At 54.3% G+C, this 13,084-nt stretch overlaps 1 protein-coding gene across 3 annotated transcripts; it reads left to right on the top strand.

Annotated features, from left to right (window-relative positions):
* The first annotated feature begins 81 nt into the window (after positions 1-81).
* Positions 82-11,962, top strand: MBD3 (methyl-CpG binding domain protein 3). Of its 3 annotated transcripts, XM_036032144.1 has the most exons (7): positions 2,255-2,286; positions 5,443-5,478; positions 6,050-6,209; positions 6,806-6,943; positions 8,827-8,917; positions 9,301-9,478; positions 11,025-11,962. In XM_036032144.1, the coding sequence occupies exons 1-7, from the start codon at positions 2,270-2,272 to the stop codon at positions 11,218-11,220; spliced, it is 816 nt and encodes a 271-aa protein (XP_035888037.1). In that variant the 5' UTR covers positions 2,255-2,269; the 3' UTR covers positions 11,221-11,962. The 3 variants fall into 3 exon arrangements, with proteins under 3 accessions (XP_028376277.1, XP_028376276.1, XP_035888037.1); XM_028520476.2 differs by lacking the exons at positions 2,255-2,286; positions 5,443-5,478 and adding an exon at positions 82-237 and having other exon boundaries at positions 11,025-11,960; XM_028520475.2 differs by lacking the exons at positions 2,255-2,286; positions 5,443-5,478 and adding an exon at positions 87-333 and having other exon boundaries at positions 11,025-11,960.
* The last annotated feature ends 1,122 nt before the right edge of the window (positions 11,963-13,084 follow it).

Below are 13,084 nucleotides of genomic sequence, written 5' to 3'. Positions count from 1 at the left end.
CGGGTGGGCGGAGCGGGCCCCCCGAGCGGGGGCTGGCGAGCGCGGGGAGGGGGCTGAGAGGGCGGCAAAGCCGGCGCGCGCCCGTCTTGGGGTGGAGGGTGGGGGCCTGCGGGCCGGAACAGCCACGGTAAGTGGCGGCGGCGGAGGAGGAGACAGCTGAGGCGGCGGCGGAGACCGGGGGTCCGGGCGGCGACGGCAGCGGCGGGCCGAGGAGCCGGGCGCGATGGAGCGGAAGAGGTGGGAGTGTCCGGCGCTCCCGCAGGGCTGGGAGAGGGAAGAAGTGCCCAGAAGGTCGGGGCTGTCGGCCGGCCACAGGGATGTCTTTTACTATAGGTGAATGAACGTGCCGGCCGGGCAAGGGCCCCAACGAGCGCCTCCCAGCGGTCTCTGCGGCAGCCTGGGCACCCCGATCTGGGCCGCGGCCTGGGCCCCGCGCGTACGGCGTGCGTGCGTGCGTACTGGCGCGCGGCAGGAACCTGGCCCAGTGCGCGTGCGTGAGCGCGGCGGCGGCCCACCCCACTCCACCATCGGCCCAGTGCGCGTGTGCTCCTATCAGGGACGCATGGCGTATGGCTCTGCCTCGGGTGGTCGAGCAGCGGCCATCGGCGGCTGTGGCAAACCTGCTGGCGGGCGGAGGGGCGCCCGACGCAGGCCAGACGCCGCTGGGAGGCAGGGGTGGGGGCTGGACTAGGTTTTCTCTGGTGGGCCGGGAGGGCGTACCTAGGAATGCGGGCTTTTGGACCCTTCCCTAGGGTGACCTGGCCCTAGGGCAGCGTGTTTTTGAAGGGCCGCCCTTATTCCATCTTTGGGCGTATTTTGAGAGTGCCGCCCCCGGTTGGTGTGTCTTCTCCGGTAGAGGCGCAGGATGTGAGACTTTATGAACCCTGCACACAAAGAGCCTCGCCTCTCTGTTTTCGTTAGGTAGTCTGAGTCTTTCAGAGTTAACCCTTCAAATTGGAAGGAAGGGCTGCCCTTGCCTCGGGAGAAGTGGCCGAATTGGCCCGAAACCCCTCTGTGGAACAAAGAATTAGTGGGAGGCTCGCAGCCCGACCCCAGACAGTGGGCCACCTGCTATTTGCTTTCTTCTCTCTCTTTTTTTCCCCTGATAGAAGATGCTTTTGTTCCTGAGCCAGCTTTGACGGTTCCCTGCCCTTTGCCTCAGGTCCCTAGTGAAAGAGCTGGCAGGACACCTGCCTCGTGTTGAATGCCAGCGGTTGCTGGAGGGTATGCAACCGGATCGTGGGCTCAGAAGCAGGCTGGGTGAGGCCACGAAACAGCAGAACCAACACTGTCCTCCCAGAACTCGGACAAAACATGGGCCTTTGCTAGCCCAGTTTTGGAAGGAGGGGAAGTAAGCAGGAAAGGGATAGTGACTAGTCCAGGACAAGCTTGGGTTCTGTTTTCTGGTTTCCAAAAAGTGCAGGGCACCGATGGGGAGCCAAACTAGGTTTCGAAATGTGTATGGGAATTGGCTGGACTCTAACCTACTCATTGACATAGGGGCACTGCAAACCTAGTTTCTCAGGGACACGTGCATTCTCGTTTGCTACCACCTACTGGGACATTACTCACAGGCTTTTTAGAAAACCTAAATCCTTTTAGTTCTCTCCTAGGTCAGTAGGGCGGCCTCAGGTTAGAAACCGAGTGCCTCGTTTAATTCCAAGCATGCTTGTGTACTTTCTTTTAGATTCAAGAGCCAAGGCAGGACTCTCTGCTTCTAGTCTTTTGTTAGTTTAACAGACATCCCTGCAGCATCTGCTGAACGTCTGACACTGCTGGGTCCTGGCCATTCAGCTGGGAGCAAGACCCCAGCGGCCCCCCACCCCGCCCGGGTTTTACAGCTGAGGCACCAGCCTTCACCCTGTTACTCCTGGGTTTCAGATGATGGCAGCATATGCTTGTCAGTGTAGGGATCTGTGATGGTTGGTTGTAGGGGTGTATTGGCAGGCTGGGGCAGTTCATGGAGGGCGTCTCTGAGGAGGTCACGCTGAGCTGAGCTGAGCCCTAACAGGAGCCAGGAAGAGCAGTACGCAAGTAGTGGGAACTGCAGGGGCCTGAGTAGAGTCCCCAGGGAGCAGAAAGCAGTCTGCAGTTGGGATCTGAACCAAGGCCAGTGAGGCTGGAGCACTCCCAGGCTTCCTTGCTCTGGAGCCTGTCAGGGCCTCAGCTGAGTGGGGCCCCACTCTGAGGCTCCAGCCATGAGCATGGGGGTCTGGAGGTGAGGAAAAGCTGCAAACCGGACCTGGACAGATGGGACTTCAGGTTTCCCATGGCTACACTGAAGAGGTGAAGGCCTGAGATGGGTGAGGAGGGGGGTCTCAAGTCCAGCTCCGTTCCCAGATCTCTGGCCAGATACCCACCAGGTGTCTCCCTTTCTCCTAGTGGTGGGAGGTTTAGGGGGATGTGATATGGAGCTGTGGTGTTTTCCTGGAATGTGGGCTCCTGGTCTCCCCACTTTGCGGAAACCCATGCTAAATAGGTGACTGGGCAGAAGCATAGATTTTCCTTATTCTCTTAATGCAGTGGGGAACTAAGACAGACAGACCTGGCCTTGGGTTCTAGCCCTGCCCCTGGGGACATGCAGGCCTCGACTTCTTGGTTTCCTCGTTCAGAAACTGGAAGGGAGCAAGTGTGTTCTTAGAAGAATTGTATTGCAGGAGAGGTGAAATGATCCTACAGACCTTCCCCTTGGGGCTCACCCACCCATCCCTCTATCCTGATGATTTGCCCAAGCTCACTCCCAGAGTGGACTGAGACTGAGGGCTGGGGGTAGGGCATCTGGTGGCAACTGCATGTTTTCTTTGTGAAAACAGCCTGACTAATTGACATTTTCTGTGCAGGCAGGAAATTGAGGACTTGGGGGAAGTTAGTACCCTGACTGAACAGATAGATAATTCTTTGGGGTGTGTAGCATAGAGGAGATTTTTGCAAAAAACCTCATTTAAAAAGTAGAAATAGACTCAGGAAGAACGGAATAGCAGCCTTGTCTACAGATGAGTAGTGGAGGTATAGGAAGGACCTGGGCTGAGGGAAGTGTCCATCATCTTGCACCCCTTTGGGCCCCCAGGCTCCACAACCAGCCATGTTCCTTCTCAGCCACGGCCTCCAGAGAAGGGCTGTGGTCCTGGTTTGCTTTCTCATTCACTAAATGTCAGGGATGTCTTCTGTGTCAGTACAGATCTGCAAAGCCTGTTTTGAAAATTGACATACAATTTCACATTCCATACAGTTCACCCTTTAAAAGCTTATAATTTGGAAGTTTTTAGGATGTTTCACAGCATTGTGCAGCTATCACCACTGTAGTTCTGGAAATTCTGATCACCCCCAAATGAAGCCCTGTGCCCATTAGTGTTGCTTTCTATTCCTTCCCTTAGCTCCTGGCACTTTTTTTTTTTAACAGCTTTATTGAGATAGGGTACACGTACCGTACAAGTCACCCCTCTAGAATGTGCAATTGAGTGGTTTTTGGCATAATTACAGACACAGCTATCACCACAGCTAACTTTAGGACATTTTTATCACCCCAAAAAGAGCCCCAGACCTTTAACTATCACTGCCTTATGCCCCCATCTCCTAGACCTAAGCAATTGCTAGCCTGAGTTATGTCTATTCCTCCATTCTCATTCATTTTTTAAAGATTTTATTTATTTATATTTAGAGAGGGGAAGGGAGGGAGAAAGAGAGAGAACCATCAATGTGTGGTTGCCTCTTTTGTGCCCTCTACTGGGGACCTGGCCTGCAACCCAGGCATGTTCCCTAGACTGGGAATCAAACCTGTGATTTTGATTTCACAGGCTGGCACTCAATCCACTGAGCCACACCAGCCAGGGCCATTTTTTTTCTTTTTCTTTTTTAAGGTTTTATTTATTTTTTAGAGAGTGGAGAAGGGGAGGAGAACATCAGTGTGAGAAATGTCACTTGGTTGCTTCTCACATGTCCCCAACCAGGAACCAGACCTGCAACCCAGGTATGAGCCCTGACTGGGAGTCAGACCGACAACTTTTCAGTTCTCAGGACAGCACTCAATCCAGTGAGCCACACCAGCCAGGACTGTTTTTTTTGTTTGTTTGTTTTTGTTTTTGTTTTTGTTTTTTAATTCTCACCTGAGAATATGTTTCTGTTGATTTTAGAAGGAGGAAGCGGGGAGAGAGAGACATTGATTGGTTGCCTTCTCTATGTGCCCTGACTGGGAATTGAACCTGCAACCTTTTCGTGCACAGGGTGTTGCTCCAACCAACTGAGCCACCTGTCCAGGACCTTTCTCATTCATTTTTAAAGGCAGAACAGCAACGGGTAGGGGTGACGAGGCAAAGAAATATTGGTGAGTGTTTCATGGGGATCCCTTCCCTCTTTGCCTTTCTGCTGCTCTGAATGTTCACATCAGCCAATACAGAGCATAATAGAAAAGTAGGTCTTCCAGAATAGTCCTTAGCAGCCTCAGAACCTAACGTAGACCAGGGACTAGGCACCCTGAGCTTAGGCACCCTGTCCTAAGGGATATGGCCAGGCCAAGGGAGATAGCACAGGTTCCTGCAATGACCTTTCCTAATAAGAGGTGCCAACAGGGCTGACTGAGCTGAGTGTGACACTATAAAAGTGGGTTTCTTTCTGGCTATAATAGGTCCCATCCTGTCCTCCACTGTGTCTTGTCTGTTATGTGCCAAGACATCTGTAGCAAGATCAGAGAGGGCAGGCATGCACTTATTCAGATTAAGGGCTTGTCCCCTAGGTTTCCCCATGCCCATCAGCAGTTAGCCCTCTGACCTTCTCCCCAGGCCTGGCACCCACACATCTACTTCTTCTACTTATAGATTTGCCTTTTGGACATTTCACACAAGTGACCTCACATACAGTGTGGCCTTTTGTGTCTGGCTTCTCTCAGGACCATCATGTGTTCCAGGTCCATCCACGTTGTATTGAGTGTCAGAAGGAATAGTCACTCCTTTTTTTTTTTTTTAATATATTTTATTGATTATGCTATTACAGTTGTCCCATTTCCCCCTTCACTCCCCTCCACCCTGTGCCCCTTCTCCCACCCACCTTCCCCCCCTTTAGTCCATGTCTATATGTCATACTTAGGAGTTCTCTAGCTTCTACATTTCCTGTACTATTCTTGCCCTCCTCCTATCTATTTTCAACCTACATTCTATGCTACTTATTCTCTATACCTTTTCCCCCTCTCTCCTCCTCCCACCCCTACTGCTAGCCCCCCCTTGTGCCCTCCATTTCTGTGGTTCTGTTCCTATTCTAGTTGTTTACTTAGTTTCTTTTGGTTTTGCTTTAGGTGTGGTTGTTAATAATTGTGAGTTTGCTGTCCTTTTACTATACATGTCTTTGAATAGTCACTCCTTTTTATGGCTGAGTAATATTCCATTGTGTGGCTGGGTCATGTTTTGTTTATCTCTTCATTAGCTGATGGACATCTGGATTGTTTCCACTTAGGCCCATTGCAAATTCTGCTGCTGTGAATATTTGGGTATAAGGTTTTTGCATAGATGTACATTTTCATTTCTCAAGAGAGATACCCAGGGGTGGAATTTCTGTTTGATCCTTTGAGAGCTGCCCAACCGTTTCCAAAGTGGCTACACGAGTTTACGTGGCAATACTATTGCTGTGCACTGGGCCCTGCGCCCTGGGTCTCCAGTGAGGTTGCACTGACTGCATTGCAGCCCTGTGTGTTCTAGGGGCTGAGCAGGGCACAAAGCTTCAGAGCAGTTTGGGGTCTTGGCCCCCAATCTGAACATGAGATTTCACCACCCTGCCCCTCAGAGACCCTAGCCCCCAGTGCTGTAGCCACCAGAAGGAGACTGCTGTTAGGACCTGTCCTTCAAATACCTGCTACCATTCGGTCTTTTCTCAAAAACTCTGCCTACTTCTATTTCTGGAATGTTCTGGAAATGACAGCCAGGGTCCTGGGGCTAGGCCCTATCCCTCTGTAGGTCCAGGTGTTCATCCCTGCTCTCAGCTTTGGAGTCTTCTGCGGGCCCGGTGTTGGGGGTGCAGGGCAGCTCAGCACGTCCTGCGGCCGCTGACCCCTCTCTGTCCTCAGCCCAAGTGGAAAGAAGTTCCGCAGCAAGCCGCAGCTGGCGAGGTACCTGGGTGGCTCTATGGACCTGGGAGCCTTTGACTTCCGGACGGGCAAGATGCTGATGAGCAAGATGAACAAGAGCCGGCAGCGGGTGCGCTATGACTCCTCCAACCAGGTCAAGGTGAGCTGTCCTACTCTGCTCCACCCAGTCATAGTGGAGTTGAGGTCACCATTTCAGACCCATGGGGTGGGGTGGGGTGGGGAAGAGAGCTGATTCTGGAATAGAGTTTATTTTCCCTGGTGTCGAAGTCATAAGGATTTGCTGAGGGAAGTTTGGAAGCCACAGAAAAGCAGAAAGAAGATAGGAAACCGTTTGTCATTCTGTCCCTTGAGCGGTCCCCACCTGCTTCTGGTGCCTCTCACACTTCCCCTCCCAGCACATCATCTTCAACAGCTGATGTCCACACGGGTGCCCAGTGACACTGTGTGTTCCCCAGTCTCTGATGGGCGCATGTTCAGAGGAACTGTGACCCCTGCCCAGCAGTAGAACAGCTGGCCAGGGTGCCCCCAGGCCAGTGCTTCACAGAGAACAAGGCACAAGAGGCAAGGATGGGGCTGGTGTGCGTCCAGAGCCCCACTGAGGGCAGCAAATAGGCAGGGCCTGGGCCTGGCATTGCCCTTGGGTCCCTGGGTGCCACGGGGTGTGCTAGTGACTGGTGAACTTGGGAATCAGGCTCGCTCCTGAGGGTCTGGGTGCCAGCATGCCTGTCTCCACAGGGCAAACCTGACCTGAACACGGCCCTCCCCGTCAGGCAGACAGCATCCATCTTCAAGCAGCCGGTGACCAAGATCACCAACCACCCCAGCAACAAGGTGAAGAGTGACCCTCAGAAAGCCGTGGAGCAGCCCCGACAGGTGAGCACGCACCCTACACACGCACCCGGGCAGGTCAGGCCCAGCCCTGAATCCTCAGTTCCTTCCAAGCATAGTCCATTCTTTTGTTTGTTTATATGTATGTATGTATGTATATGTGTATGTATATATTTTTAAAGATTCTATTTACTTACTTATTTATTTATTTATTTATTGAGAAGGGAAGGAGAAAGAGAGGGAGAGAAACATTAATGTGTGGTTGCCTCTCACATGCCCCCTACTGGGGACCCAGCCTGCAACCCAGGCATGTGCCCTGACTGGGAATCAAACCAGTGACCCTATGGTTTGCAGTCAGGCGTTCAATCCACTGAGCCACCAGCCAGGACTGTATTTATTTTTTTAAACGGGCTTCATTCACTTCATTTTTCTTGTATGAAATAATGTGGTGGCCACAGCTTGAGCCTGGGTCCTCTACATAGAAGCTCTGGTGTGGGTCTTTACGAGATGGTCCGGGAGCTCCTGATAGGGAGACTTAGTGAACACAGTCTCTGTGTGGAGGTCGGGAGTGAGATAGCTGTAGGTCTTAGAGACGGCACCAAAGGTGGCCTTGGCAAAGTAGCCCAGGGTGGCAGTGCAGCCCCTGGCCGAGGCAGTAGCAGTGAAGACCAGCCATCATCAGCCGATTCTTGGGCACACGGGCTGAGACGATGCCAGTGCCCCTGGGGGCAGGGATGAGGCACACCAGCACAGAGCCACAGCAGCCAGTCACCTGCAAGGGATGGTTCCCCCAGTCGCCTTGCTATGCAGGGACAGTAGAGAGCTTGGTCAGGATGATGGCTTCACAGATGGTAGTGGCTACTACCTTTGAGCATTTAACACCCAGCACAACATGACCATTTCAGTCCCCAGTGGTGACAAATGCCTTGAATCAGGTCCTCTGGCCAGTGCATGTCTACTTTTGCACGGGCATAATCTTCAAATCTTTGTCCTTGAGGGATACCCCTAGGAAAAAGTCAATGATCTTAGATTCCTCAGTGGGCAGGGAGAAGATAGATCTTCTCCAGGGACTTGATCCTCATATCCTTGACCAGGCAGCTCAGCTTGGTGACAGGGATCCACTCCTTGTTCTCAGCTTTGCCTCTGTGAGCAAGCTCCACGACTTCAGCCCTGACCGTGATCCCAGCTGCTGTGACTTTAGCCCAGGATGCTGCTGCCAAATCCTCCATGGGAGCCGCCACGGCCTCCCATTCTAGGGTACCCAGTGCCTCTGGGCCCTCCTGCAGCACAGGCATCATCCATCATTTGGTGTTTCCTTGGAGAAGAAGCCCAGCCCACTCTTTAGAGCCTGCGGCTGTGGGTCCCTCAGCCCAGGCAGGAGCAGCCGCCCCAGAGCCTAGCTACGTGAAAGCAGAGCCCCACACGGAGCTGCTGGGACACTGTTTTCTTGAATAGGTGCTTACATTTTGTCAGGTTGTTTTAAATAAGATCATACATGTACTACTTTATAACCTGCTTTTCAAAAGCCAAGAATTACCCGTGTTTTCATTGATATTTACAAATAACCCTACTCTGTATAGCAGGTGTGTGGGATGGTCATCTTTTGGGAAAAATAACCTGTCAACATCAACAGCACATCTGACATTCTGGGTCTTCATCCTGCCAAAAACTGGAGTTGGAGTTTCTCTGCCCTGGGAGGACCAGTCCTGCTGGGTCTGGGGCAGGAATATGTCCCTTGGCCCATGGCATCCTCACCTCCCAAGCTGGATGCCAGCAGCCCCAGCTGAGGTGGGGGTCCGAAGTCAGGCTGAGACCACCATACTGCATGTAGATGGGCTTCAACCATTTCCTGGACTGCTGTGGTTCACCTGCACGTGGGGGTGGCTGCCTTTCCCATTGGCCTCACATCTGTCTGTGTCCTGTGATAGCTCTTCTGGGAAAAGAAGCTGAGTGGCCTCAATGCCTTTGACATTGCAGAGGAGCTTGTGAAGACCATGGACCTCCCCAAGGGCCTGCAAGGTAACCCCGTGTCTGGGATGGGCGGGGTTTAGGAGGGGGGCCAGGCCTGCGGTAGGGAGGAAGGGCCCCTCCAACTTTCAGCTTTGGATCAGCGGGGCCACCACCACCTGGTTCCTGGTCCCGGAGACGGCTACACAGAGCAGAACACAGCTGGGGTGGAGCGGGGACCAGCAGGATGCGTCTCTCCTGGGGGTTTCCTGGAAAGACTGGGGTGTGATTTTGCTCCTGCATCACAAACACCACCGCCTGCCCCTGAGCATGTAGCGCTCCTTTTCTGAAGTGAGAGCAATGGCCTGCCCATAAGGGTGGTTTAGGTACAACATCTGAGACCAAGGGACAAAGGCCAGCACCTGGTGGTGATTGCCCTTCCCTCGCCCCTGCAGGCGTGGGACCTGGCTGCACAGACGAAACCCTGCTCTCGGCCATCGCCAGCGCCCTGCACACTAGCACCATGCCCATTACTGGGCAGCTCTCAGCCGCCGTGGAGAAGAATCCCGGGGTGTGGCTCAACACGGCCCAGCCCCTCTGCAAGGCCTTCATGGTGACCGACGAGGACATCAGGTAGCTGCCCTCCACACCCCACCCTCTCTCTGGCTCGTGGCTGGTGTGTCTTCAAACCTCCAGGGCTATGAGGCCTTTGAGGTTCCTGCTGAAGGGTGGCATACAGGCTGTGGCACAGAGGGGAGGCTCTAGAGAGTGGTGGAAACTACGTACCTGACAAGAACAGGAAGTACCACACGAGGTGAGAGGTGAAGATAGACACATCCTAGGGCTTGAGTGCTGGGCCTCAGTGGTGCCCAGGTGCAGGTGGACTTCAGGCGGGAGGTGTCCATTTGCTGGAACCTTCTGGGAAGGCCTGGTAAAAAGGCAGTTTGAATCGGCACTAGGCAGGAAATGTCTACAAGTGCTGAAAGGATAAACACTCATCCTTTAAACTTTAAAATGTCCGTGCACAGCTGAGGTCAAAAAGAGTTAGAACCTGTAGGGACCCCCCACAAAGGGACTAGAAACCAGAGCATGCATGGCCCGAGTGATGTATGTGGTGCAGCTGTGGGTATGTGGGCTTCCTGTCTCAGGAATTGGGGGTTCAAAACTTCGTGGGTATGAGAGAGATACCCCTGTGCCCCATGCAAAGTGAGGACATGGAACTAAGGTAATGTACGCCCCTCCTCCCAAATCCCCCATGCCAGAGTCTGCCCAAGGAAAAGGGCAGGAGAGGGAATTGAAAGTATTAAAAAAAATACAACTGTCCGAAAAGAAGGATTTTAAGTAACAGCTACTAAAATGAAGGACTCAGGTCACAGGTGAGGCAGTGGGTTTAGTCCTGTCTGGAGAGGAGATGAGGGGCCAGCAGTGCAGACAGGACAGAGTGGGAGAGGTGGGGGGCTCCCTCCACATGTGGACAGGGACTGGGCCAACATTCACCAGACCTGGCAACAGCCACAAACACTGGATTCACCTTACAGTGAAGATGCAGAACTCGAGCCAAGGGGAGGATCTTAAAAGCCACAGAGGGCGGGGCGGGGGGCAGGGCAGATGGACAAGCAGACCAGGCTATAGCTGCATTCTTTGCCATGGTAACAGAGGCCAAAAGACAGAGAAAGCCATTCCCCACTGAGAGTTCTCTACCTGCAAAGCTGCAGTGGTAGACTGGACACTCAGTGGTTCCTTTTTCTCTTTGCAAACCCCACTAAAGTGATAGTAAAAGAGCTCACATTTGTGCGCTAGACCGGAAGAGCCAAGCAACAGGTGACCGACCGCCCATTCTGGGGCGGGGAGAGCCAGCAGGCAGACCAAACTGATCAGGGGAGTGCCTGCCAGGTGGTAGGGAGAGGGGGCGGTGGAGCAGGAGTCAGGTGTCCATCTGAGCACTTGGAGCCCGCACACCCCAGGGCTCAGCCCCCACAGAGGTAGAGTGCACCAGCTAGAAGGCTGAGTCAGAGCTGCTTGCTCGACAAGGGAGTATGAGCCACAGGTCACAGCTGGAGGACCCTTGGCCCCCAAAATGACCAGCCTGTGTATGTCTGCATGACCCATCCTCCTGGCCTCGCACCCGGGTCTTCCTGGAGACAGGGACCTATCCTGCCAGTGCTCCATGTGTCCCCAGGAAGCAGGAGGAGCTGGTGCAGCAAGTCCGAAAGCGACTGGAGGAGGCGCTGATGGCTGACATGCTGGCCCACGTGGAGGAGCTGGCCCGGGATGGTGAGGCACCACTGGACAAGCCAGGGGCTGAAGATGAGGTGGAGGATGAGGAAGATGAGGAGGAGGAGCCTGATCAAGACCAGGAAATGGAGCATGTATAGAGCGGGTGCAGGTGGACCCCCCCAGCCACAGCATGCACTCGGGTAGTGACCACAGGGGGGAGAGGCAGTCCAAGAGTCCTTGGGACCTGTTCCATGCCAGGTGTCTGCTGTGCCGGGAGACCTCCTGTCTCCCTGGAGTGGCCCAGTGTGGCCTGGCCCTCCTTGTCTTTCCAGAGGCCCTGCCCGAGCTCCGCCTGTGTGAGCACCTATAGTCCTTGCCTTGTTGGGACCAGGTTTGGGGGGAAGGTGGCTCCCCTCCCTTCCCAGGTGTGTCTACTCCTTCAGGCCAGGGGAGCACCTGGGGTTCATGGCTGGAGGATGGCCCCCTGCACAGTGAACCCCCACATTTGCTCTTCATTGAAGGGCCAGGCTTCTGGAAGTGCTGGTCGCTCCTGGGTCCCACCGCAGGAGCCTTCTTCTTTGGGTCATGGCTCCTGGATGCTGCTGGGCCTCTGGACTCAGTGCGGCCGCCCCCAGCTTCTTGGACAGGACAGCTGCCCGTGGGCAACCTGCACAGTTCCCATGGGGTCAGAGAAAGGTTCTCGATATAGTCTTGCCTCCCTATCAGTGTGAGGGACAATCCTCTGGGCCAGCCTGTCAGCCTCCCATAAGGGGTCGCAGGACAGTTCCCTGAGTACCCACCTAACCGGGAAAAGCCACGACGCTTGGAGTGTGCCCAGAAACGAGTGGCACAGCCCAGATGTTTCCTTCAATAAATCGGTGGTACAAACCAGGCTGAACACCCTGTAACTGCTTTACCTGTTGTGTGTGCTGCACGTGGATGTAAAGACATCTAGACTTCACATCTGAAAACCTCGTTGTCTTTGGCCTGGCAGGCCCTGCCTAAGGGTCAAGCTGCCGGCAACGGAGGACTTGGAGAGCACAGTGGGGCTGACCTACCTGCCTCAGCTTCCCGCTGTATGACAACTACAGTTAATGCCCAGCACTCTGCGCTGTGGGCTCTCGTGTGGTCTGGCTGGAGCTGCCACTGGGCCCCAGGCTCCTGTGTGTTCCCATCCCGAGGTATGTTTCATGGCCAAGTATTTCCAACTGCCACACCCAGAACAGTAGCCTCCGGGGAGCGTTGTGGGCAGGAGTCGTTACAGTCCTGTTACTTCACTTGTCTCCTGCAGCCCTGGTGCTTCAGGAGAAGGGTGCCCCCTTGTGCTTGCTCTGCCCCAACCAGTGGCCTATGACTGTCGGCAAGGACCCCCGTTGCTGAGTTGTTTGGCCAGACACCCTGGTCAGTCCAGGCTACGTGGTGGGCATGTGGGGCCGGGGTGAGGGGTGACATGGGAGCCCCTGAGAGTACTATAGGGGGTTGCTGCCTGCTCGATCTTCCAGGGATGCTGGTCCTTTAAGTCAGGTTGAAGCACAAATCCTGAGAACCATGAAGGTTGCCTGAGAATGGGGTGGGCCTTGCCCTGGGTAGGACTTAGTGCCAGGAAGGTCAGAGCCTCCTAGGCAGGAGAGCCTTCCCTAGCCGCTGTGCAGACTTGAGGGCCCTGAGCCATGAGTCCTGCCTTGTCCCTCAGAGGGTCTGGGTGGAAGGGCTACACAGAGACTGCTATGGGAGATGTATGACTGAATAAAGCCATCTTGGGTGAGCGTAGTTGGACCCTGCGTTCCCTCTGAAAAATAGTGTTGTGTCTGAGCAGTGTGGGCCTTGCCCGGGCTCCCCAGGCCTGCACAGCATGGTCATCAGTCTTGGGCTGGATGATGATGGAATTGGGATGACCTAGCTGGTCCCAGGGGGGTGCAGATTTCCCTGTGGCCCTGAGGGGGACTCCAAGGTGCAAGCCTTTTAACAGTGACAGTCAGGTCCCAGCACTGTTAGCAAAGGTATGGAGACTTCCAGAAGACG

The sequence above is a fragment of the Phyllostomus discolor genome, chromosome 8 (assembly GCF_004126475.2).
Source record: "Phyllostomus discolor isolate MPI-MPIP mPhyDis1 chromosome 8, mPhyDis1.pri.v3, whole genome shotgun sequence".
Taxonomy (NCBI): Eukaryota; Metazoa; Chordata; class Mammalia; order Chiroptera; family Phyllostomidae; genus Phyllostomus; species Phyllostomus discolor.
The sequence above is the reverse complement of the archived record's forward strand: the minus strand, read 5'-3'. Positions and strand labels throughout refer to the sequence as shown.

What these genes read in the sequence shown, in the direction of transcription:
- MBD3 (XM_028520475.2), top strand. Translation starts at nt 224, where the DNA reads ATGGAGCGGAAGAGGTGGGAGTGTCCGGCGCTCCCGCAGGGCTGGGAG. An exon ending in CCGTGGAGCAGCCCCGACAG is followed by an intron (nt 6,944 to 8,826) that starts GTGAGCACGCAC and finishes GTCCTGTGATAG; the next exon opens with CTCTTCTGGGAAAAGAAGCT. An exon ending in GTGACCGACGAGGACATCAG is followed by an intron (nt 9,479 to 11,024) that starts GTAGCTGCCCTC and finishes ATGTGTCCCCAG; the next exon opens with GAAGCAGGAGGAGCTGGTGC.